General features: G+C 43.6%; 1 protein-coding gene across 1 annotated transcript; it reads left to right on the top strand.

Moving 5' to 3' along the window:
- Positions 1-822: 822 nt before the first annotated feature.
- On the top strand, positions 823-25,513 carry TUBB (tubulin beta class I). Its single transcript, XM_039357111.1, has 4 exons — positions 823-1,032; positions 19,356-19,464; positions 21,696-21,806; positions 22,798-25,513. The coding sequence occupies exons 1-4, from the start codon at positions 976-978 to the stop codon at positions 23,853-23,855; spliced, it is 1,335 nt and encodes a 444-aa protein (XP_039213045.1). The 5' UTR covers positions 823-975; the 3' UTR covers positions 23,856-25,513.
- The last annotated feature ends 129 nt before the right edge of the window (positions 25,514-25,642 follow it).

Raw genomic sequence — 25,642 nt, 5'->3', positions numbered from 1 at the left:
CCTGAGGATTTTGGGGGGGGGGGTGTTTCTAGGACCACACTTTAGAAACCACTACTCTACACTATTGTATTAAGCCTAATTTTACTGCAGTAATACAAAAGATGGCAAATTGCATAAAAGCAAATTAGGTAAAGCCAGGAACACATAAGATCGTTGTACAAGACGTTAACTCCTAATTTTCCATGGAAATCCTTAGCGTTTACCCAAGGACAAATGCATTTTTCCAGGCTAAATAAATACCTTGAAGGAGGGGAGGGAAGAAGATACCAAACGATATTCTGCCCCCTCCCTGTTTTCAAACGCTGTTAAGACCCCTCCCTGTTCCTGCTATAAACCATATGCCACAAAGGAGGGCATTTTGCTAGCTAGGCATTTTGAACAGAGTCCCTCGAAGCGTTTTAAAAATGAAGTCATTATAGCAAAGGCGTTTTGTTCCCATATGCCTGAACTCTTAAAAGAGAGGGTGGCGAGCAGAGCAAGGAAAGAACCACGCTTTGAACGTAGTACAAAAAGCAGATGAGATGTCCTGGCGTAATACTTCAATGCGAAGTACGCACGATGTTGTTTTATCATTTCTCGTCCATTAGACAGCTTTCCAACGCCCCTTCTCATTTTATCGCCGCCACAAAAAAAAAAGAAAGAAAGAAAAATCGAATTTTTCGCTCCGGCTCCCCTCCTCTGTCACCTACCACGCCCCAACTCTGCCTCCCCCCCCGCTTTTTTTTAGCCACGTGATTTTTTTCCTGCCCCTGCCCTATCAGCGTGCGCTCCTGATCCCTTTCGACCAATCAGAGCTCGAGCCGACCTCCAGTTTATAAAAGCTTTGTCTGGTTCTCTGCAGGCTAGCCCCGCTACTTCCTCAGAACGTTTCGCTGTTGCCGCCGCGTTCGGAGAAGAGAATCTTGAGCTCCGCAACGTTCTGCACTTAAAGGAGCAGCGGCGTCCGGCTAATCTTAAAAGCAGAAGGCAGACAAAATGAGGGAAATCGTACACATTCAAGCTGGGCAATGTGGTAACCAGATCGGAGCAAAGGTGAGGCTGGTCAATTTTTTTCCCTCTCTTCCACCCCCTCCCCGCCAAGCGGGCCGAGCGTTAAATTTAAATATAGTCAAGTTGAAAAATAGCGAGAGGCGGGACGCGGGATCAGGAACGGCTCAAACGCTTTGTCCTGTTGCTTCTTCTCCATTGCCACGGTGGCGAAACGGAAGTGCTCCAGGGGCGGAGAAGCACGTGGCTGCGTTTAATTTTTGAAATTAAGGGCTGCAGAGGAGCCCTTTTTTTTTTCAATCGCCGTTGCAAAACACGGTGCGGTCGCTATGAAACCCGGTTACAACGATGTTTTTATATATATAGATATAGATATAGATATATCACCTCTAGATTAAAGCTATTAATCGGAGAGAAAAGATTGGGGCAGGCGGCTCCCCCTAATCCCCCTCCCCGCTAAAAAAAATGTACTGATTTTCCTTCTAAAGGGAGGGGCTCTCGCCCTTCTGTCTTGGCACTATTGTTCGGCCTTCCCTTTTAATCCCGCGGTTTAGCAATGAATGGGATTATTAGACCCTAAATGGCAGAGGTCTATCCGTGAACGTCACCCTTTCTCCCTTCGCGCGATGGGGGAGGAGCGATCAAATGCCCGCCAGCTAATCCGGCGTAGCATGTAAATTCTAGCGCCAAAGCGGCTGAGGAAAGGCGGTGCAATTCCGAAATGTATCCGAATAGAGATCGAGTGAGAAAGGAGAACAAAAGCCGCCGGGCTGTTTTTAGCGCCGGGGATGAGAAAGGGCGGCTCTGGGGTGTGCGCGTAGCCCGACCTACATATCGAAATAGAGCGAAGTGGGTCAGCAGGCTTGAAATGGAACTCAGGCAGCCGGGGAGAAAGACGGGAGGATTCGCACACAGGGTGTTGACTTTCCTCCCCCTCCCCTCCCCGCTCCTAAATCCAACGGCGCCGTATCGGTCGTCTTTTTTTGCGACGAGCGAATCCGGTTTCCTCCGAGCCGAGTTCGTTCCCTGGGATCGTCGTCTCCTTCCACGCGGTCGATCCTTTTTTTTTTTTTTATCCGAGCCCCACCCCGTTTTCCTGATCCGTTTGAGATCGGATCGAGAAAAATAAGAGAAAGAGGAGGGATGTGGGGAAGGTTAGAGAGGGTGGACGCAGCCTGGGGGGGAATGGGCAGGCGGTACCAATGGTTAGGAATTTAATTGTATTTTGTATGAATAAATGGAAAATAAAAACTTTTTAATAAAAAAAAGAGAAAAATGAGAGGATCCGAGGGGCTTTCCGCAACAGAGGCGCGGCTCTCTGAGAGACTTAATGGAACCGGTTTCCTAATAAAGCACGACGGGGGTTGTTGCAGGCGTGTAACCAGACCCTGGGTAGGCTTACTCGGGAGTAAGTCCCAACGAGGCGCTCTCCCTTTTTTTAAAAAAAATTTAAAAACCCCCGGGTATGTTTTTAAAGAGGTGTTCTGAAAAGCAGCAATTTACCTCTATAAATAAAATTGTCTTTCAAGATTTCCATAAACGTACAAAGAAAAGGAGGGCCCGGAATACTTGAATATTTTTACACATTTTTTTTAGGGTTAATAAAACAGCATTCAAGTTCGGGGAAGCCTTCCCCCCTTTTTTTATTTGGGGGGGCTCGAGTATCGAGGGGCTCCGTAGCTTCTACGTTCCTATCTGACATTGGATCCCGGCTTGAAATAAACCTAACGGGAGCTGCACCTCTAGTCTAGTGTAATAACCTCTGATTAGCCGAGAGAGAGAAGAAAGAAACGCGGCCTTCTGTAAGTTTGTTGCAACCCGAGGCTTGAAATGTAGCAGGGAGAGGGGAAGGTTGCTGCTTTGAAAGGGAAATCCTAGCGAAAATCTGTAACGATTTTTCAGACGTCTTGGCCTTCCGCTCTTGTTGTCGCTTATACGCAGGCTGCTTGAGGGGTGGGGTGGATGATGGGAGCTGGAGTCGAGAGTATTGGTGGTGGTGGGGCGCCAAGTTGGGGAAAGCTGGCTTGCAAAGCTCCATTAGTGCAATAGTGTTTTTTTTTTTTTTAAATCGACTTACTCTACTGCAGAACGGATGCCCTAATACTGGCGCCAAATCTCCCGTTACCCCCACCCCACCCCCTTTTTTTTTACCCGCCCACCATTTCCAGCCTTCTTTGTCTGCAGTCGGAGAAGCACATGGCCGCCGGGCGCGCTCCGGTCTCTCTCTCTCCCTCTTTCACTCTTTCCCTTCCCTCCCTCCTTCCTCCCTTCCCTCCCCTCCCTCTATCCTCTCCCTGCCTGGCCGAGCTCTCCGCCCGGTGGTTGCCCTTCTGCTCGGCTGCAGCAGCTACAGTAGACAAAGGTTTGTGGGTTTGTGTAATGGCTGCTGCCCGGAAGAAAAAAAAACGCCCGGCAGGGGCGTTGAGGCGTTTTCTAGCAGCAGCAGCAACGTGGTTGAAGTGGATATTAGCAGGAGAGCTCTATTTTACATACCAGATCATATTTTTTTTATTCAACATACATTCTCCTTTTTGGGCTGCCTTAAAGCCCCAGAGTTGCTTTCCAAGCTGCTGAGCCTGGCCCTGCCCTGCCACTCTGCTGTCTGTGTGCAGTCCTTGAAATCCTGGTTATAGGAAAGCCTCCCACCCAGCTGTTGAAAATCATCCAGTTGCTCTCCTGGATTATTAGCCTGTAGAAAGGAATAGGGCTTCTTAAAAGTCAGTGACCCTGCAGGGATGAAACCTTAACTTGCACTGCATTTCAGCTGAAGGGTCTAGAAGATCAGAGCTGGAGACAATGGGGTGCCCGCCCACCATATTCCCCAACTCCCAGCATAGATGCCCTGCATCTTTCTGCCTGTGGGACACTCACATGATGAAACATCAAAGGGCTTCTGAAGCAGCATAAACACTAAACCCCACACCCATCTTAAAAAAAAAAGTCCTTGCTTTTTAAAATCAAACCTCTCTCTGGATGCGTGAGAAATTCTGATTGTCTGCCTGAGTGGTTGGACTACAAGACCTCCAAGATCCCTTTCAACTCTATTGTTCTGCTCTACATCCATGTTGAAAGGCAGGAAGAATGCCCAGCCAGGCCTTCAGAGAAAAAGCTTTTGAGAGGTTAAACTAACTATTGCAAGGTGCCACGTTTCAAAATCCTCTTGGTTATCCCCATAGTCTTAGTGTGAAGCTGGGTTTCTGCAACATGCTATAAGCCTCCTTAAAGTTAGGACATTGTATTAAGCAGACAACTGCGGTATCCATTGTAATGGGTCAGTGGTCAGTTTTCTCTCCATTGTGCTACTTACATCAAAAGATTGGAGAGAATTATTCACCTGTATCCTTAGAATAGGCACTAAAATTAGCATCCCTACCTTGGAGATTATTCTCACAAGGAGCTGTCTTGCTCCTGTAGACATAACCCATCCTTCCCTGTCCTCTCTTTTTTCCCTGACCTCCATCATTCTATAATTTTAGATGTTATATGGAATGGATTTTTGAGCAGTAAAGATAATTTAGCACCTGTACAGTATGATAGAGATACATTGAGAAAGCAGAATCCTGCAGTTTGTAGAATTGGCTGATGGACCTGTATGCTTTGTTCTCTTTCTGGTAAACTCTTATATGGTGCATATGATGTTTGGGGGGGGGGGAAGGAAAGAAAAATCAATACCAGGGATCATTATTCATTTTCCAAAATGCTGCATTGTTCCTGGAAGGCTGTAGCCTTTAAGATGTATTCCAGGATCCATTGATGCTAATCCAGTGTCTGCTCCTTCCCAGCTGCCCCACCCAGATTACCTCTACATGACCTACGTTGCAGTATACGTTGCAGTATACGCATCCACTTCGGTATGCGTGAGGGTGTGTCTGCAGGTTTTTGCTGGCATCTGATGAATTAAAAGCAGACTCCACTAACTGAGCTGCAGGCTTTCTCTATTAGATAATGGGGAGCATCATTAAAAAAAAGAGACCCCACTCACGATCCTTTAGAACAATAACTTCCCACTGGACCTCTATAAAATTCCTAGCGTTGGAATCTATGCACATTCCAATGGTGTGCAATGAGTTTTTTTGGTCCCATGTCTGGCTGCATGCAGTTTTTTTTCCCCTGATTAGATCTGCAGTCAGGGTGGGGCTAGACCCAACTCTCCACCTTCCTCCCCACTAGTGTATTTAAAAATTTATGTATCTGCAGTGTCTTGGGTGTGTTTGGCCAGCAAATAGGAGAACCAAAATTAGGAGTGGGTTTTCATTTTTTTTGCAAATAGTGCCTGTAAAAAGATCTGAAACTGATTTGCATATAGGGGTCCATTGGAAGCAATAATCTCCTAGGAAGAGAGTACCACAGTTTTGTGCTGCGGTTTGTCAGGTGTCTTTGCCCACACAATATGAAGGAATCTTAATACTAGAAGGGAGAATCTTAATATTTGAAGGTTTTTATCTGTTACTTTTCTTATAAAAATGATGCCAATTATTATCTCCCTTGGAGAAAAATGTATCCCTATGAATGCAAGATTGTACTTTAAAACTACAGCACACCTATTTCTTCCTAAGTGAAACCCTTAGGACTGAATGAAGATTTTTAAAATTGGCATACAACAAATAGAAACTTTTTAAGAAATTTCATTAATTGAATATAAACAAAGGCTTATAGAAAGTGGGAAAAAACTGACAAAAGTAAAAAAAATGCCCACAAGGCATATATTCATACATAAATATATATAAGTAAAATGCTAACATAAATATTACAATGAACAGCCATATTTCATTATAATCATTGATGTGTGTGTATATATATACATACATACATATACATACATACATACACACATACATACATACATACATACATGCAGCCAGTAGGCCATACCCCCTCATTTGTTGCTTGGGTTAGTCATAAGGTTATTATGCTAGAAGCTGGACAACTATAAAGGGGCTATTGATTCTGAGAACCACAAGGAAGACATTTGAAGCCAAGTCTGCTTCTTAGAAGTATCTACTCTGTTCTTCCCACTATTCATTGCTATGAAAAGAGCACATTCCTTTTTCGATGGGTTGGAGAACATCATCCATCATAGTTCAGTTCTTTCTCCACTGCTTTGGAAGTTATTAGACCAAAGAAAATCTGAGAAGAACATGGGCAAGAGTCATAATACCTTTGGCTGCCCCCAGCTTTATTATGTACTACATTTTCCCAGCTCTGGGGGCTACAGGGTGAGATTAGGTTATTGAGTTTGCCTAGCCCAGTGGTGGCGAACCTATGGTACGGGTGCCAGAGGCGGCACTCAGAGCCCTCTCTGTGGGCACGCGCACTGTTGCCTAGTCCTAGGCCTTCAGCTGGGTTTTATAAAACCTTTTCGCTTTAGGCCTCTGCCGCAGTGTGCAAAAAAAAAAAAAAAGGTTCAATCAGTCAATTTCAATTTCTCCCAGGAAAAAAAAGATCTTGCAAAGTTGGGATTGATTGATTGAACTTTTTAGTTCAGCCACGCCCACCCAATGGGCCACACCCACCGATGCATAAGTGGGTTTTAGGTTGCAGTTTGGGCACTCGGTCTCTAAAAGGTTCGCCATCACTGACCTAGCCCATTGCAACGGAAGGCAAAGCAAGAAGCAATGGATGGAAACTAATTGAGGAGAGAAGCAGCCTAGAACTAACAATGAGAACAATTAACCAGTGAAATGGTTTTGCCTTCAGAAGTTGTGAATGCTCCATCACTGGAGGCTTTTAAAAAGAGTCTGGACAGCCACTTGTCTGGGATGGTACTGGGTTTCCTGCTTGAGCAGGGGGCTGGACTAGAAGATCTCCAAGTCCCTTCCAACTCTGTCATTATGTTAACTGATCTGACTTGTCAAACTCCAAATAGGATTTTGAACCTGTAGGACTCCACCTAAGTGCTCCCTTTTGTTAGAGTTAGTAGGAACTGAAATTTAGATTGGTGTTTCACTTCCTCACAAAGAACTGGAAGCTTTAGGAAAGTGAGGTTTCTGGGCGTCTTGAACAAACTTTTGAAAAATTGGTGGCAGTTATGAGAGTCAGTGTGAAGTTGAAATAATTTGTTAAATGCTGGGCTAGAAACAGGGAGATTCAGGTTCCGATCTCATATAAACAGGGAAGATGGTCCAATTGTTCACTCTTGGCATTCTTTAATTTTTCAAGGAATTTAAAAACATCTGGATACTAACCTGGATTGGTGGATTTCGATCCCTAATCATCAATGGGATTGATTAGTCTGCAGTGAATTGATTTGGCCTGATAGCAGTAGACATTGATTCCAGCCTGGGCACCTTTGAGACATGTGGACTTCAACTCCCAGAATCCCTCAATTCTGGGAATTGAAATCCACACGTCTTAAAAGTGGCAAGGCTGAGAAACACTAGTAGTAGTGATGATTATGACAATAGTGGTCACAATGAAGAACTTTTTACTCATTTCGCAATTTTCACAGTGGATCCCATCAATACCTCTTTAAAGCAATAGTGGAGATATTGTGGGTGTCTTCCTAATGTTTCAACTGGTACAGGATGGCAAATCTAAAAATGTTTCTTTTTAGTCTGTATACAGTAATGTAAACTGGAGTGGGAAGATGTAGGATTTACGGTAAAAGAAAACTTTAGCAGAGGGTGTTACGATAAGCCTGTAACCTAAAACCCTGAATGTTAGAGATATGCAAAACTCATTGATCCAAGAAAGGGATGTTCTGGACCTGCAGTTTTTCCCAGACTTCTTCCTGAACTGTACCATTTTGGGAGCAGATAAACAGTTTCCGGCAGTAAATCGCTCCTGGTTGGGAACATTTCCTTCTGAAAACCATCAAAATGCACCTGTAACGGAGTGTTCTGGAGGTAAAAAAAATATTTCTGATTTCTCTGGTAACATTCTTTATTTGGATCCATGAATTTTTCACATCCATAATGAATACTGTCTTGAATTTGTATTAACTGTTTGTGTAGTAACCACAGTCACTAGCCTTATCATTCACCACATGGTAACTGTCTCCAATTATCTACTCCAATAGCAACATTATCAATGAAAGAAAGTTATTGTGTCAGAATGAATGGGTTCCCTGGCACAGCTGTAGAATGCTTTAGATTGGATTCCAAAATGGTGCTTTGGAATAAGGGGTGAACTATGAATCCAGCTTCTTTGTGCAGCTCTTTAAAGCAGCTGCATCATTTCCCAGAATCAATCACATAGTCCCAGAAAAACGTGCAGCTATTTTAAAGAATTACTAATGGATGCAACACACATTTTCCAAATTTATTTCCAAAGTGTGACAAAAGTCTATGTGCTAAGTGCTAGGTTTTATATCTGTGTTTTGAGATATAAAGTCTGCTTCAATGGGTACATTGTAATTACTTTTCACAGTTAGAAATTCCTCAGAAAAAGGGCTTTATGGCCTGTAATGCACTTCCAGTCATCAGAAAATGTCACACACACACACACACACACACACACACCAGCATCTTGGCAACCGATTCACATTTACAACTGATTGCAGCATCCCTGTCCCATGACAATTTGTAATGGTTTTTTTTTTTAATCATTTTTGTCAAAAACGCCCATTCAGGAGAATGGGTTCAGATATACGACTACTTGAATCACTTAACAATTGTTGTAAAAAGGGTTGTGATATTGGGGTCTGGTCATTGGTGCCTCAACTTACGATTGTCACAAACCTCATGTGGGCACCTCAACGATTGTTCTGATTCTCATGAATTTCAAATCCAACTTTGGTCATAAGTCAAGGACTGCCTGTAAACAACAGCTAGTCATAAATTGAGGACTATGTGTAAAGAAATAATAAATTCCATAATTCTAGCCAGAGTTGGGCAACCAGAAGCTCTCCAAATATTGCTAGTAGACATCTCCAACACTCTTACCTTCCCTACCGAACAGAATCAGTGTGATTTTATAGGTAATCCTCAACTTGCGTACTTTTTTTTAAGTGTCTGAAGTTAAATGATCCTGAAAAAAATGACTTACATTTTTTTACATTTGCAACCATTGCAGCACCTGTGGTCCTATGGACACTTGGAAATTGCCATGTATTTATGATGGTAGCAGTGTCCCAGGGTCATATGATCACCTTTTGCGACCTCCTGTCAAGCAAAGGCAGTGGGGAAGCCAGATTCACTTAACGACTGTATTACTAACAACAACTATTCACTTAACTGTAGCAAGAAATGTTGTAAAATGGGGCAAAACTCCTTTAACAAGTGTCTTGCTTAGCAATGGAAATTTGGGGCTCAATTATTACAAGACTACTTGTGCTTTTCTCCCATTCCTCTTAAAACTACCATTCTAGTCTGGATTCCCAAATTTTAACATTCTTACTTGTGGGGGGAAAAGACCATTTTCTGATAATTGTCTCTCCCCCTTTTGCTCCTCCTTTTTTGCCTCAGAGAATTTATGAACCGCTAAGATGAAGTTTTCCAGATCCAAGTAGTTATTGAAAGAATGGATGAAAATTAATTTATAACTCACAGGATAATTGAATTCTGCTGAGAATAAATGTCTACACGCGTTGGTAATTTATGTTAACTATTAACCAAGGTACATGACATTACTCTAGAGATGAAGTGGGCATAATGCAAGTTTCAAGAATTTGGAAGATCCATGCAATAAAAAAAAAAAACAGTTCATTGGATTGTCCCTTGCCTATGTTATCTCAAGAATCTAACCTTGCTTGTGTTGGAATATAATTAGTGCTAGAACTGGTGAGAATTCACGGAGTTACTGGTCTGTTGACTAAATTAGAAAGTTGAAAAAACAAAAAAACTCAGATGAAGGCAATGCAGGTAGTCCTCAACATATGATCACATCTGGGACCAGAACTTGTGGTTGTTAAGTGAGTGGCACCTAATTTTATGACTTCTGCTACGGTCATTAAGCAGGTCACATGGTTGTTAAGCAAATCCGGCTTCCCCCACTGACTTTGTCAGAAACCTTGGGAAAAGCAATCACATGACCTCAGGATGCTACAGCCATCATAAATACATGTTGGTTGCTTAAGCGCCTGAATTGTGATCACGTAACTGCAGGAATGCTGAAATGATCATAAGCGTGAGGACCAAGTGTAAGTTGTTTTTCTCAATTGTGTCATAACTTCAAAAGGTTCTTAAACGTATGGTCATAAATCAAAGACTGTAAGAAATACTCCCTGTATTGTTATGCCACAAAACTAAATGCGCGTGTTCGTAAAATGACCAAAACTCAACTTACATTGAAGGAAAGTTTTATCTTTCATTCTTTAAAAGCAGTTTTGGGTAGCTTGGTTTATTAATTCTCATATTTAGAGAGAAAGAAGACAGGTGCCATCTCCTTAAGGGGAGGCTGGGACAAGGCTAGAGCTGCATTTGCATGAATCTTCTTATATTTTCCTGAATAGATTAGTGCAGCTTTTACAAAGTCTGGCATTGGGGAATTGATAAATTCCCTGAATTTGGGGAATTGAAAGTCTCATTTATCTGAAAAACATTGTGTGGGGGTCTCTAAAGGAGGATTTTTGATTATGAGACTACCATTTAATTTGTGGGCAGGGAGGAGACTCACTGGATCTGCTGTGGCTTTTTCATAGGGTTTTCAGTTTTTGCTTGTCCATTGATTTGCTTCCTGGCCCCTTCCTGACCAATCCATGGTTCAAATGTTTGTGGACTTGCTTAAATGCTCCCTTCTTTTACTGTTTAGCTTCATGGATGAAGTGATTTCAGAGAAGGACTGAGCAATTTAATTGAGGAATTTCTGGCCAGAAAGCAAGGCATAACTGAGAACATTTTAGTGCCAATAAATCTTTCCCCTGGTGCCTACATGTTTCCTTCTCCCTAGTTCTGCATTTTTTGCTCTGGATTCTTTTATTGAAAAATAATTAGTTGTAAACCAAATGTTTCTGGCACCTTTATTTTCAAGAAATTATGGGATACCACGCTGTCCAAAGGCATTCCTAGGAAATAAAAATGTTGGTGGCAATAGTACAATGCAAACATTATGTGCAGGAATGCATTTGTCTGCCCAGAAATATGCAAAAAAAAGTAAGGAATATATCCAAGGACTGTGGGGAACAAATCCATCCGTTTGCCTTCTGATAAATGGGTGTTTTGGGACAAAGATGTGTGCTATGGGAGCCATTTTGTGAATAAATAGACACTCCATGGCAGGCATTTTGAGAAACATTCCAAATTTTCTACAAATAGTAAGACAGGTGTCTCCAACCTGGGCCACTTTAAGGCTTGTGGACTGCAACTCCCAGAATTCCTCAGTCAGCCATGCTGGCTAGGGAATTCTGGAAGTTGAAGTTCACAAGTCTTAAAAGTTGCCAAGCTTGGAGAGCCCTGCCCTAAGAGGATTATTGTGCCCCTTTGTTGGCTCTTATATAGCATCCAAAATTAGTATCTTCTCCTTGGAAAAGATTGTCCAGGCAGGGACTTCATTACGAAGCTAGATTTTATACAGGACAACAATTACACACTAAAACATATTAGCCATGTTGTTTTCCAAGGTGACGTTAAAGTTTGCCCGAACCCTGTAAGAATGTTTTGGCATCTGAAAGACAACATATTCCATCGGGCAATTTTAAGTAAGTTTTGCCTTTGAGATGCTGCAAGATTCTTTGCCCTTTCAGTTACAAGAAGCAAAAACAATATCTCTCCAGAAATTGCTTCTTTCCTTCCAAGTCTTTGTAAAATGTTTCTTTGAGGGACATAATGGTGGGGATGAATGGAGGCTGTTCATGGGCCCGAGTGTCCTTTAAATCAGCCATTACTGGTTTTAGAAAAATGCTTGGAATGTTTCTTTTCCTCAGCACTGATAGTCAGAGCCTAGAGCAGGGGTCTTCAAACATGGCCCTTTTATGACTTGTGGACTTCAACTCCCAGAATATGCTGGCTGAGGAATTCTGGGAGTTGAAGTCCACAAGTCATAAAAGGGCCAAGTTTGAAGACCCCTGGCCTAGAGAGTGATAAAGAGGTTGTTTTCCTGCATCTTGAGATGGATCCTAATGGGGATTTAGAGAAGAAGTCTTGCTTCCTCCCTATTTATCACAAAGTAACGGTTAAAGATGCTGAGCTTGTCAGCTGGAAAGCTGACAGCCTGGTTTGAGACCTGAGTGCCTCGCAACAAGGTGCGCTTCTGTTCCAGCCCCAGCTCCTGCTCACCTAGCAGTTGAAAAGCATGCAAATGTGAGTAGATAAATAGGTACCACTTGGGTGGGAAGGTAACAGCATTCCATACGCTTTTGGTGTACAGCCATGCTGGCCACATGACCACGGAAAATGTCATCAGACAATGCTGGCTTCTGTTCTATCCCAGCCTATAGCCGTCCTTGTTAAAGGCACAAGGACCAAACCCCTGTTGATAAAATAGGCTGGAGACTTTAAAACAAAACAAACCCCTTTTAATATGGGTGACAAACCTGCCAAATAGTCCAAAACACAAACAGCAAAACTCAATCCAAACGAAGGAAATAGTCCACCGGAAACACGATACAAACAGAAGAGTAGTCACAAGCAAGACGAACAGACCAGGATCCAAAGAAGTACTTTGCAAACGGTTGCCTTCAGCAACCAGCACCGCCCACACCTCTTTTTATACAGCAGTCCCAAGGCGTTGCCTCTCCGTGCCTTCTCCTTTTACTCTGGAGTTGCCGTATTGACTGCTGCTGATTTACTCTAGCTAATTGACGACATGCGCGTGCATCAATTAGCATGTCCATCAGGTGTGAGTCCTCCGAGTCTGACTTATTCTCCTCACACAGCTGAGCTTCATCAGGAACACGACTGGAGGGCCCAGGCTCTGCCCCTGATGGCCCTTCAAATGTCTCCTCCACTTCCTCAGATTCCTCAGACTCAGCTGTTGGGACCACAGGCTGGCACAGAATCACAACAGCTTCCTCAGCCAAGAAACAGATGAGCATCGTGCCCTAGAGTTGCACACGACTTGACAGGGAAATCTTTTTAATGATGGATGCAACTTGGATCCAATTGCTTTAGTGTTACCTAAAAGAAAATGTAGAAATGAGGGATCTGGGCTATGCACATACGTGCATATTAGATAACACCATTCTAGTTGGGTAGTGAAATGTCTACAAGGAAACAACCAAGCTCTGGGAGCACCAAGGACCCCACAACTAGCATTGCTGATTGTTTTGCTAATGTGTCATTGCCAACTCTCGTTCAGCACTTTGCCCCAGTAGAGCCAGCTTAGATGAGGTGACTCATCTTCTTTAAATAAATAAGATGGGGCATTTAGGAGAAATATGAGATGACCCTTAATCCATGAGTTGATTTATGGATACAGTATAGGACAATGATGGCAAACCTTTTAGAGATTGAGTGCCCAGACTGCAACCCAAAACCCACTTATTTATTGCCGGGTACCAGGTGGGCGTCACCCACTGGGTGGGTATTGCTGTGATGGTCATGGCAAACTGGGTGGGTGTGGCCAAGGTGGGCGTGGTCACCTTGGTGTTGCTCATGGGAAGGGACACCTTTGGGGGCCAGGCAGGGTTGGGGGAGATCCAGGGGGGTCTCTGGCAGGTGGGGCGGTGGGCAGGAGGCTCATCCTGCAGGGTAAGGCAAAGCAGGGCAGGGGGTGCCATTGTCGCAGGGCGAGGCAGGGGCCAGGGTGGCTGCTGCCTCACACCATCGATCCTCGCACACAGAGGCCAGCGAGCACATGGGGGCTGACAGTATCCGTCAACAGCCATAGCTGGCTGGACTCTCGACTGGCACACTCTGGGGCTCCGCAGCCCACCGCCAGCAGTTCAGAGAAACCGTCTCTGAGCTGAATGGCCGGCCGACAGCTGAGGAGGCGATGCAGTGGGTTGTGCCCTGGAAAAGGAGAGCATGGGACACCAGGAGGGATGAGACCGGGGGGGGGGGGAACCAGCCATGCTGGGATGCATCTGGCCACATGGGACCTTGGCGAGTTAGCAGGCGGCTGGTTGAAGAGGGACGGTTGCCATCTGCGGGGCATGGCGCGCGTGCCCACAGAGAGGACTCTGAGTGCCACAGGTTCGCCACCACTGGTATAGGAAATAGCACATAAACACAAGATAAGTTGCACATTAGTACAAATAAGTCGCAATTGCCTGCAAGTTAATTCTAGCATTGGAAAATAGCCCAGAACCATAGTTGCCTCTGTAGTGTTAGCATTTTTGTCAGCTACACACCCATCTTTGCAATTGATGCTGAATTGTTGCAGAATTAGATTCTCCCTACACTCTTTGGGAAATTGGAATATTAAGACTAGTTTCTCTTCATACTATAATTATAATTTGAAGCCAAAAGAGAGACACTAAATTGGAAATGGATGTTTTTAGTTCTTGGCATTTTTAATTATTCCCTATTCTATCAAAGCAGGCATACTGATGTCTGTTAGAGACTAAATTCCAAGTCTCTAGAGTAATTTCCCCAGTCTGTTTTTTTCCAAATGTATTGAACTCCAGCTTGTACAATCCTTAGTCAGCAGACGCCTCTAAAAATATCCTGCCTGGATCCAATTCTAGATGTTTTTATTAGGTATCCTGGTCTATTTTTAAAAAGTTTGCTTAAAGTGAAATTGTGAAAAATCTTCCATCTGCCTTTCATCTCCCCAAGAATGATTATCAGGGGTCGCTTGCTGCTTTAAGTAGCTACAGTGATTTCCCTCAAATGGGAAAGAGGATAGAAGCTATTTGCCCTACACAAAGGTGAGTCAGGAACATTAATATGCTTGCTCAGTGCAGAACACAGCAGTTGTACAAGTCCTTGACTTACGATCACAACTGGGACCAGAATTTTGGTTGTAAGTTGAGGCACCCACATGATCAGACCCAGTTTTATGACTTAATGACAATCACTAAGCAAGTCACCCAGTTGTAAGTTAGAATCCATATACCTCAGTGTGCATTTTGGTGCCAGAAACTGGCAACTCCATCTTATTAACCCTTTTGAGGTAAACCATTAACACACCATTCAAAAGAGACAACAAAAAGCTTAAGAAAGAAACAAAAACACACTCTTTAGTATCCACACTAAGGTAAGCCAGGATTAACACCAGACAAATAATGAAGCAGAAAACTATCCTAGTCAAGGAACTGCTAAGGAGGCAATCAAGCAACAATAATCAAGAAGACCACAATGCCACCAGCACTGGCACAGCAAGCTACAGTACACAAAGAGGGAGCAAGGCCCATAGTCACTAGCGCTGATGATGATAATATTAGGTAAGGAAATGTCTGCAAGTAGACAGCCAAGTTCAGAAAGTGCCAAGGACTCCATAAACTCTTTAAAGGGGTCTGTGTAACCCTGACATATTCTTGCAAATGCAGATGATGCCAGAGTCTTTGAACATATCAACTTCCCAATTATTTACTTCCAAGAATCTTGGGTCAAGACTCTGGAGAGGTAGCAGTGGAATAGACACATTAGTGGCCATAAACTCAGTGGTTTCTCCTCAACTTTATTGATGCACTTTGATGCACTGTCCCTCTGGAGGAGGTTTGGTGGAAGCTTTAGGCAAGTTTGCTATGAGTCCTGTATTTGTTAGCACTCTGTTTTAGTGGACCAATCTGGCACAGTCTAGGAGCAGATGGGATGTAGCTTTTGGTTGGCCTGCTTCAGTTCCATAAGATGCCTCATCACTCTGCTCTTTCTTTCTCTTGCTGTGGACCTTGGGAATTTTGGGATAATCAAAACATTAACAGTACCTTGTGGAAACTTTATCTCCAGAGACCAGATACAAATCGTCCATGGAATAAAAGCTGGTAGGCTAGTGAGAACCATCTCAATCTCCAAAGAGAGAAGCTATTTAAAAGACACCTTTGCTGCCAGGTTAAAAGGCTCAAGAATGTGTTTATTGTGGGTTTAATGTGCACAAGTAGACTGGCTTCATGAATGGCACTAAGCCAAAATGTGGTTTATTTGGGGTCTTATTTGGAACTGGGCTTGCACAATGTGCTACGCCAAACATCTGTTAAATCAATAATTAGCTATTGAACTAAATCGATAGCTGACTGGCTTGTAACACCTTTTCCTAAGGATCCAAAAACATATCGCCTATTAACGATGGATGGATGGTTAGTCAGGGGTAGGCAACCTTGGCTCTTTTATGACTCGTGGACTTCAACTCCCAGAATTCCTGAGCCAGCCATGCCGAGGGGAAGGGAGAGGTTTCCAAGCTGAGCCATGCTGGCTCAGGAATTCTGGGAGTTGAAGTCCACGAGTCATAAAAGAGCCAAGGTTGCTTACCCTTGGGTTAGTCAATTTAGTTAGTTTTATTGATGTACTGTGTTTCCCTGAAAATAAGACCCGGTCTTATTTTTTATTTTTGTCTCCAACAGAGACATCAGGTCTTATTTTCGGGGGGGGGTGTCTTTTCCACTCACCTCCGGCATCAACAGCCCTGCCCAGCCAGCCCACTTCTTCTGTCGTCGAAGGAGCAGCCTCATTCTGCTGCTGAGAATGGAGCTCCGGCCTACATCTCGCCATCAGAGGCCTTTCAGGAAGGCTTGTGCAGCTGAGAACCGAGTTACCATAGCTTGGTTCTCAGCTGCAGTGGCCTTCCAGAAAGGTCTCTGACTGCGAAATGTAGGCTTCAGCTCCATTTTTAGCTGCAGAATGAGGCTGCTCCTTCGGCCGCAGAAGAAGTTGGCTGGCCAGGCAAGTGTCAATCCAGGGGAGACCTGGCTGCAATGGTAAGCTCCACCCCCACTCTAGCTTGATTTTTAGGTGTGCACCTTGTCCCAAAACTAGGGCTTATTTTGGCCCACCCCCCCCAAAAAAATCAAGGTAGAGCTTATTTTCGTGGTAGGCCTTACTTTTGGAGAAACATAGTAGCTGAATTAGTTGGCTGACTCAAATATATGTGTGGGCGTTGGTGAATGTTCAAAGGTATTGGGTGTTGATTTATTTTACTAAGTAGTGAAATCTGTTTCAGCCAAGGCTGTGGAAAAAAGAGAGAGAGTGAGAACCCTGGACTGTTGAGCAGAGCTTATACAATTTTAACCTTGCTTAGAAAAGTCCATACAGTTTCTGAAGGAAGAAGATTAAAATTGATGGACAAGCTACCCTAAGAGATCTCCCCTTCACTGCAATATGTCACCTCCTAGGATTTTTCTAAGTTTGGGATCCCCCTCTGAAGCCTATGAAGACTTTATCCATCATAACCAGAAAAAGAGAATAGGTGTCTATAGTCTAGCTCCTAAGATTCGACCTCTTCCCCCAAGAAACAGGTGAGGTGGGGATAAGCTTAGACTGGATGAAGATGTGATCAAAACACTAAAGCAATACCACCAGTTTATATTGTTTTGGGATGGATCATATAAACGGCCGACATTTTGTGAATATGCAGCTATTTTCTGCCCTCGGAATCCCAAATTTTCCTTCCTAGCATCAGCCAAAGATTGGGGGCCTCTTTTCCAAGGCAAAGCTTAGCAGTCTGGCTTTTGAGTATTTGGAGCTTAGATCCTCCTGAAGTCTAATGTAAGCCAAGATAGCAAGGTATTGAGAAGTTCTGCCCAGAATACCTCCTGCTTCTTAACATTCAAGGCAATTTTCAATCAAGAGAAAAATGGAACAAACAGAATAAATGAAAACAGTTTCTAAGCCTATTTAGGAAAATCCATCCGCTATTGGTGACAAGGTATCCTGCAGAAAAGGATAGTCTTCAAGACGTTCTTAAGGACCAAGAGATGTGTGTGTGGGGGGGGGGGATCATTCCTGAGCTCATGCTAAAAGACCATTTCAAACAGGGTTAGGAATCTTTGCAGGTCCATCAGATCTTCTCCTTCGATGAATAAGCAAGGACAGTTGTTTGCTAAAGATGGGATGGTGGGAGAGGCAGTCTGCACCTGTAAGATGGATTTGTCTTGGATAAGGGAGGAGAAAGGGCCAAGAGACAGGATTACACTACAGCTAAGAGCTACTTTGATGAAGCCTGGCCTTCATAAAGAACAAAGCAGGGCTTGCATGGGCTGTTGCAGCTGCTTAGTCAGCTCCTCCGTCTTTTAAGAGGGACAGTTTTGTTGCTGCTTTAAAAGAGGGGACTGTGATTAATGTGAAGATCATTGGTGTCTTAGGTTGGCTGGGCCTTTTAAAATAGTCATAAATCCTTCTCGCTTGCATTCATGGTGTTTCCCCCTTAATTGCATGTCCAAGTCTTGGCTGGTTGGGAGCGGAGCCCTGAAGTCTACTTACAATGCCCAGGTTCCAGCTTGCAACTGTTAAGGGATAGCATTGGATTCTGAGCATATTTTGAATTCACTCTTCTCGCCATTGAGGATGGAGAGCTCTTGGGTCAAAGGTGCTGCAGCCAATTAGGTCTATGCCCTAGGTCAGGGGTCTTCAAACTTGGCAACTTTAAGACTTGGGAGTAGAAATCCACAAGTCTTAAAGTTGCGAAGTTTGAAGACCCCTGACCCTATGCAAATATGTGATTTGAATAAATGTCAGGAAAGAGATTCTTATATTTTCCTCCCACCTTTTCCTCTGAGAAGACTTCTCTTTGGTGGTTTTTTTCCTCATTTTGTTGGTCTGTTGTTCTCCAGATGGTTTATCATACTCTGCCAATAGGGCTAGAGACTCCACCACAGCTGTACAGCACTAGATTAGGGAAGGGTGGCAGTTTTTAGTTAGGATAGAGATTTTGTGGACTTTGTTCCTTCTTTCATACTGTGGCTTATAAATTGGCCTCAGCCACTCTTGCTAAGTGAGAAGGCATTTAGTTGTAGTATTATCACAGAGGGGCACCAAGTGGGGGAAAATTTGGCACAGGATATCTACTTGGGACTTTTTTTTAATTTTTTTTTATTATTTTTCACCATACACCATATACCCAAACAAACTTAAAATACATAAACATAAATCTTTTCTTTTAACAGAACAGTACTATACATTTTAAGCATTCTTTACATCTTATTCACATTTTATGTACATCAATAATTATGTCTTTTCCTTTCTCTGTTCTAGCCAATTATAATATTTATTCCAAATTTCATAAAACTCTGTCGCCTCCTTGTCTTTTAATTCTAACGTAAGTTTATTCATTTCTGTGCATTCCAAGATTTTGTACATAATCATATCATTTGTGGGAATATTTTCACTCTTCCAACATTGAGCATATGCTATACGAGCTGCAGTCAATATGTGTATAATGATATGTTGGAATTGTTTTTCCATCTTGGGACTTTTTAAAGGTGTGTCTCACAGTGTTGGGCAGATAAATTTCATGACAGGTTGTTCCAAGAATGTATGTCTCCTAAATTGCCATATAATTTGGAAAGGGGGAAAATAAGGATCATTTCTTCCTTTTGTAAATGTGCTGCTGGAATACACAACTTTTCTTTTTCATCCTAACCCAAATCTTTTCTCTTTTTATTTATCCTTGGGAAGTTCTGGGAAGTGATCAGTGATGAACATGGAATTGACCCAACTGGAACCTACCATGGTGACAGTGATCTACAACTTGATCGCATCAGTGTTTACTACAATGAGGCCACTGGTAAGCCTTCCTCTCCTCTTCCCCCTCCCTCACTGTATGATTTGATCCAAATGTTTTCCAGCAAATACATAGGAACATTTATTGAACTTCCTCATTGTCTCTTCTAGAATCATTTTTTTTTTCTGTTATGTCTTTGTGTATTAAAATGGAACATGAGAGGAATATAGAAGTAAGTATATGGGCAGGAAGTTTTGCTACGAATCTCAACATTCATTATGTGAACTTAAAAGTAAGCTTCTAATACAGGGGTCTTGAAACTTGGCCCTTTGATGACTTGTGGACTTCCACTCCCAGAATTCCTCAGCCAGGCATGCCTGGCTGAGGAATTCTGGGAGTTGAAGTCCACAAGTCATCAAAGGGCCAAGTTTCAAGACCCCTGTTTCTAATAGTTATTTCTTACCTGTGGACTTACGACCAACCCCCAAAAGGGGACTTATGACCCAGATCCTAAATTCCTAAGGTGCTCTCCCTTCCTGTGGTGATGTGACCACCACAGGCACTTGGCAACACCCTGCATTTGCAACACAGTTGCGTTTAAGACTTTGCAGCATTCCGTTGCCATGTGGCTGCATTTTATGACAGTGTCAGACCTCTCTCAACCTGAACCTTTAAAAGGCAAGAACTATCCTTAACTCCATTTGTTGAGAAAGGTATAGTTGACAAAAGGTCAAGTGAATTGCTATAGAGCAAAGCCAGAACTGAAGTTTGCGTGCCAAAATCCCCCAGCTTAACTTTTCCCTCCCTTAGTTGCCTCCTGTCACTGGTTCCTCCAAGTCCAATCAAATTTTTTTTAAAAAAAAGATGTTTTCAGAATGGTCATTTTAAGGCAGAAATGTCGAACACAAGGCCCGTGAAGTGGTTTCATGTGGCCCGTGAAGCCATCCTGGAAACAGTGAAGGAACGGCCTCCACTGCCTTGGCCCTGGCCCAGGCCGGCCAGGAGCCAATGTACAATTTTGTGGTGGCCATCTATACTGAAACGCATTCAGTCTTAGCTCCACAAGGCCGTTTGGAAACGGTGAGGAACCATCCCCTGCTGTGTCGGCCCCGCCCCCTGGGTGCATGCTGGGGAGATGTCACCCTTTGTGAGGAATGAAGAAATGCACCATCGCCTGGAAGTGGCCAGCAAATGGCCCTCGCCTACTTCACCTATCTGGCGTGATGGGCTCCGCCCTGGTCCCACCCCTTTCTGCCAGAGACCCTCAGATCTGTCCCACTCCTGCCCAGGCACCCTTGACGCGAATGATGTAGAGCTGGCCACGCCCACCCAGTAGGCCACACCCACTCCATCCATACCCACCCTGGCCACACCCACCCGGCCTCCCGAGGGCAACCGCAATGCTGATGCGGCCCTCGATGAAATTGAGTTTGACACCCCTGCTTTAGGGATAGGATTTGCATGTAGCTCTGTTCCGTTCCAAGCCATTTAGCCTTGATACTCTTCTTGGAGAGATGTTTCCCTTGAAGCCTCCCTCTTCCCATCTAGCCCCCCCCCCTTTGAGTTTATGGATTACCTCTATTACAGTGTTTCCCAAACTTGACAATTTTAAGGCATGAGGACTTCAACTCCCAGAATTCCACAGCCAGCAACGCTGGCTGTGGAATTCTGGGAGTTGAGGTCCATATGCCTTAAAATTGTCAAGTTGGGAAACACTGCTCTATTAAATTAAAAAGCCTGGCTCAGGTTTAAACTTCATCTTATCCTACAAACGTAGCCTAATAAATTGGATTGAGAAAGGTGTACACTAACATGTATTGGGAAAATGATTATTTTATAATATTTTTAATGCCATATTGAAATGCCTCTTTTTTTTCCCCCTCTCCTTTTTGTACCTCTGATACCCGCTTCTGTGTTCCTTCCACCCATCCTATATATCGAGAGTCTCCAAATTTGGCACCTTTGAGGCTTGTGGACTTCAACTCCCAGAATTCCTTAGCCAGCTGTATTATACTGACTGGGGAATTCTGGGAATTGAAGTCCACAATCTTCAAGTTGCCAAGTTTGGAGAGGCCCCCTGCTATAGATAAGGAATGCCTGACATCCTTTAATTTCATTGACCGACTTACCAATACCTGACCTTTCCTTTGAAATCTAACAAGTAGGCAGAAGCAAGCTATTTGAAAGCCAGGACCCAAATGTAATTTGGTTTTTCATCGGAGGAAGCTCAGTTGGTTACTGCAGTGGACTTAATCTATTACACCTGGACATTAAACCTTTGTTTCTTTCTCTAGGTGGCAAATATGTCCCTCGTGCCATCTTGGTTGATTTGGAGCCAGGAACCATGGACTCAGTGCGTTCTGGACCTTTTGGACAGATATTTCGACCAGATAATTTTGTATTTGGTAAGAATCTTACCGCTTTCCCTGCACCCTTTGCTACTAGTAGCTACATTTGATGGGGGGGAAATATAGAAGGACTATACCTGTTTAGGTTTGAGCAATGTCTTTCGTCAAATTAGGAATCTGGGTTGATAACTTACATTGCTATTGAAGGAGGAATTGAAGAGGTCTTTACAGAGCATTGATACGATGGGAGGGGCAGGCAAAGGTAAGTGTTTTTAGGGCAAGCTGGGATAGTTATTTCTTCTGGAATGCTTGGTTTTGCCTTCCAGGTTTTCAATGTCTCCACTGTGTAAACTTCAATTCCCAGAATTCCTGAGCTGGCACACTTAGGATTCTGGGAATTGAAGCCCACCTAATTTGTAGGAGACTGTAGCAGTTCATTGATACCTAAACTGATGCTCTCTAGATGTGCAGCTAGGCTATCATTTTCATGGCTTGGGTATAAACTGAACTGCAGTCCGAGATATTTGGAGGACACTGTAGAGAGGACTGTATTGATTAAGACTAGAAACCAAAAGGCAATGAGTTCTAGTCCTGCCTTGGGCGTAAAAATCTGGGTGGGGCCAGTCATTCTCAGCCCAGCTCACCTCACAGGGTTGTTGTTGCGGGGAAAAATAGAAGGAAGAAGTATTAGGCATGCTTGCCGCCTGGAGTTATTTATGAAAATAATAATAAAGGGCAGGATATAAATAAAAATTAAGTAATTTATTTTATCCTCCCAATATAATTGATCAGAGTCCCTTAGAGAAAGGTATGGGTCTAGGCTCCATTAAAACAGGATCTCAGAAACTTGGATTCACACAAAGTGTATGAGTCGGAAGGTTCCTCCTATGGTGGGTTTGAAGAATAGTGTTGCACGTTCAAGGAGATAATCTGTACCAGTCTGGTGGGAAAAGGCCAGGAAAGCAGAAGTAGCTTGCAGTCAAAGGAGAAGGGCAGCTACCTAACCCAACACAATAATTTATATCCCATCTTCTTCTGCCCCTTTCAGGCCAGAGTGGAGCTGGTAACAACTGGGCCAAAGGTCATTATACAGAAGGTGCCGAGTTGGTGGATTCAGTCCTAGATGTTGTGAGGAAGGAAGCTGAGAGTTGTGACTGCCTGCAAGGATTCCAGCTGACCCACTCTTTAGGGGGTGGAACCGGTTCTGGGATGGGCACCTTACTGATCAGCAAGATCCGTGAAGAGTACCCTGACCGTATCATGAATACCTTCAGCGTGGTGCCCTCTCCCAAGGTCTCAGATACCGTGGTGGAGCCTTACAATGCTACCCTCTCAGTCCACCAGCTGGTGGAGAACACAGATGAGACCTACTGCATCGACAACGAAGCTCTCTATGACATCTGCTTCCGTACCCTCAAGCTGACCACTCCAACCTACGGGGATCTTAACCACTTGGTCTCTGCCACCATGAGTGGTGTGACGACTTGCCTCCGCTTTCCCGGACAGCTGAACGCCGATCTCCGCAAGCTTGCTGTAAACATGGTTCCATTCCCCCGGCTCCACTTTTTCATGCCCGGCTTTGCTCCCTTGACCAGCCGTGGCAGCCAACAGTACCGGGCCTTAACAGTCCCAGAGTTAACGCAGCAAGTTTTCGATGCCAAGAACATGATGGCGGCCTGCGATCCCCGCCATGGACGCTACCTAACTGTGGCAGCCGTCTTCCGAGGCCGTATGTCCATGAAGGAGGTGGACGAACAGATGTTGAACGTGCAGAACAAGAACAGCAGCTACTTCGTCGAATGGATCCCCAACAACGTCAAGACGGCCGTGTGCGACATCCCTCCCCGTGGCCTGAAGATGGCGGTCACCTTCATTGGCAACAGCACAGCCATCCAGGAGCTCTTCAAGCGCATCTCCGAGCAGTTCACAGCCATGTTCCGCCGCAAAGCTTTCCTACACTGGTACACAGGTGAGGGCATGGACGAGATGGAGTTCACAGAAGCCGAGAGCAACATGAATGACCTCGTCTCTGAATATCAACAATACCAGGATGCCACGGCTGAGGAAGAGGAGGATTTTGGAGAAGAGGCAGAGGAAGAAGCTTGAGGTTAAATCTCGCGCCCTTTCGACACCTGTTCAATAAGTCCGCACAAAATAAAAATAAAAAAAATTGCATCTCCACGCTCTTGTTTCTTTCTCCTCAAAAACCTTGTTTCTTTCTCCTCAAAAACCTAACCTGTCAGCTCTCTTTTCACTCTTACTTTTTTGTTAACGGGGCAGCCTCTAACAATGGTTTAAGGTTGGCTTGGCTTTTTGCATGCATTACTCTTTAGTAGAGGCAGGTACCCAGTAAAATTGGGTAAAGGGAGGCTGTGGGAAGAGACGCAGCTCCCTTCCTTGATCATATTCTTACTGAACTGTATTTATTATTCCCCAACCTTCAATATCTCTGTTGCCAACATAAGTAAAACATGCAATCTCAAAGGCCTCTAGCTATTGATAAGGAAGCAGACAGTTTGAAGCAGAAAACAGATGTCTTTAAAATGGAAACCACTTCCTTGTTCTGCCAAATGCTCCTTTTTATCTTCCTGGCTTTGTCTTAAAGGCATTCATCCTCTGTATTTGCAATGGAAAAAAATCCTTGTGTGGGCTGGATTTTGGCTCTCTCTTTTTTTTTCCATCAGCGTTTCATGTCCATCCCTCCCTCCCAACTTATCTTACTTGGGGTTGACATCTTTCAGATCTGTGACTAACTCTAAGGATGTTTGTCACAGTTTCATGTCTTGCCAAAACTAAAGAAAAAAAATATATTAACAGTCCAGCCTCAAAGTACCCTCTTGCTCTTTTATAGCGGGCCTTTGTTCAGACTTTAAATCTTACTCCTAATCCTAAATTAAATTATTAGTTGAACGCTGCTAACCACTCTAATTTCAGATATAATCCCAAAGAAGTGTCCCATTTGCAAATGCCCTAAATAAGATTTGAGAGTTGCCTTAATGGTATAAGTGGAGAAATGAGGGGGTCTATCTAGGGATGTGTGTCAGTTTAGGATCATTATGGTGCATGCATATTTTAAGTATGAATTTTAATATAGTTGGAACAATCCTGGGTAAGTTTGCATTGCAAGAAAGCTCACTTGCACCCTGTTAAAATTCTGTAAAGAAACACCACTCAATTGTTGCTTAAAGAAGCAGTTCTATTAAATCAGAAGAAGGGAAGGTGCCATATAAGTGCTAATGATTTAAGTTCATTTCAGGGAGAGGTGTAGAGAGAATGTGTTGAAGGTATGTCTACTTCCCAAAAAATATGAAGGAAGTTCAAATGTTCCAGGGTGTGCAAAGGAATGATGTGTTGATGGGATGGATTTATCTTTACCAGTGATGGTGTTCAAATATTTGCTTCAGGTTTGGTTAATAATATACAACCTGCCATCTTGTTGCAGGCTGCCAATACAGAGAGGCCATTTATATGGAGTTAGTAAGGCCTAAGTGGAAAGGCATAAGATGCGTTCGCTCTTTGCCCCCAAATACTATTTTTGGCTAGATGGGTCACCCATAGAAGATTACCATATACCAGTATTTCTCAACTTCAGCAACTTCAAGATGCATGGATTCTTTCTTGCCTTTCTCCTTCTGCTTGTTGACCCAACTTTTCTTCTCACCTGTTCCACTCATTTGCCTTCTTTGCTTTTCCTTCTAAAAAAAAATCCCTGTTCATATTTGAAAAGTCCTGTGAACAAATAAAAGTTGTTTTTTTAAAATGTTTTCTTTGCATTGAGTGAATCTGATCATCCACTTTGTGGGAAGAGCCTCATTCATCCATTAAAACAAAAAACAAAAAAGTGGGATTTCCTAACACTGGTAGTGTCATCTATCTGTCGGGTTGGCTAAAAA

This window comes from Crotalus tigris, unplaced genomic scaffold (genome assembly GCF_016545835.1).
Source record: "Crotalus tigris isolate CLP2741 ecotype Arizona unplaced genomic scaffold, ASM1654583v1 scf7180000018867.1602434, whole genome shotgun sequence".
Classification (NCBI taxonomy): domain Eukaryota; kingdom Metazoa; phylum Chordata; class Lepidosauria; order Squamata; family Viperidae; genus Crotalus; species Crotalus tigris.
This window is presented reverse-complemented; position numbering and strand designations above follow the sequence as displayed.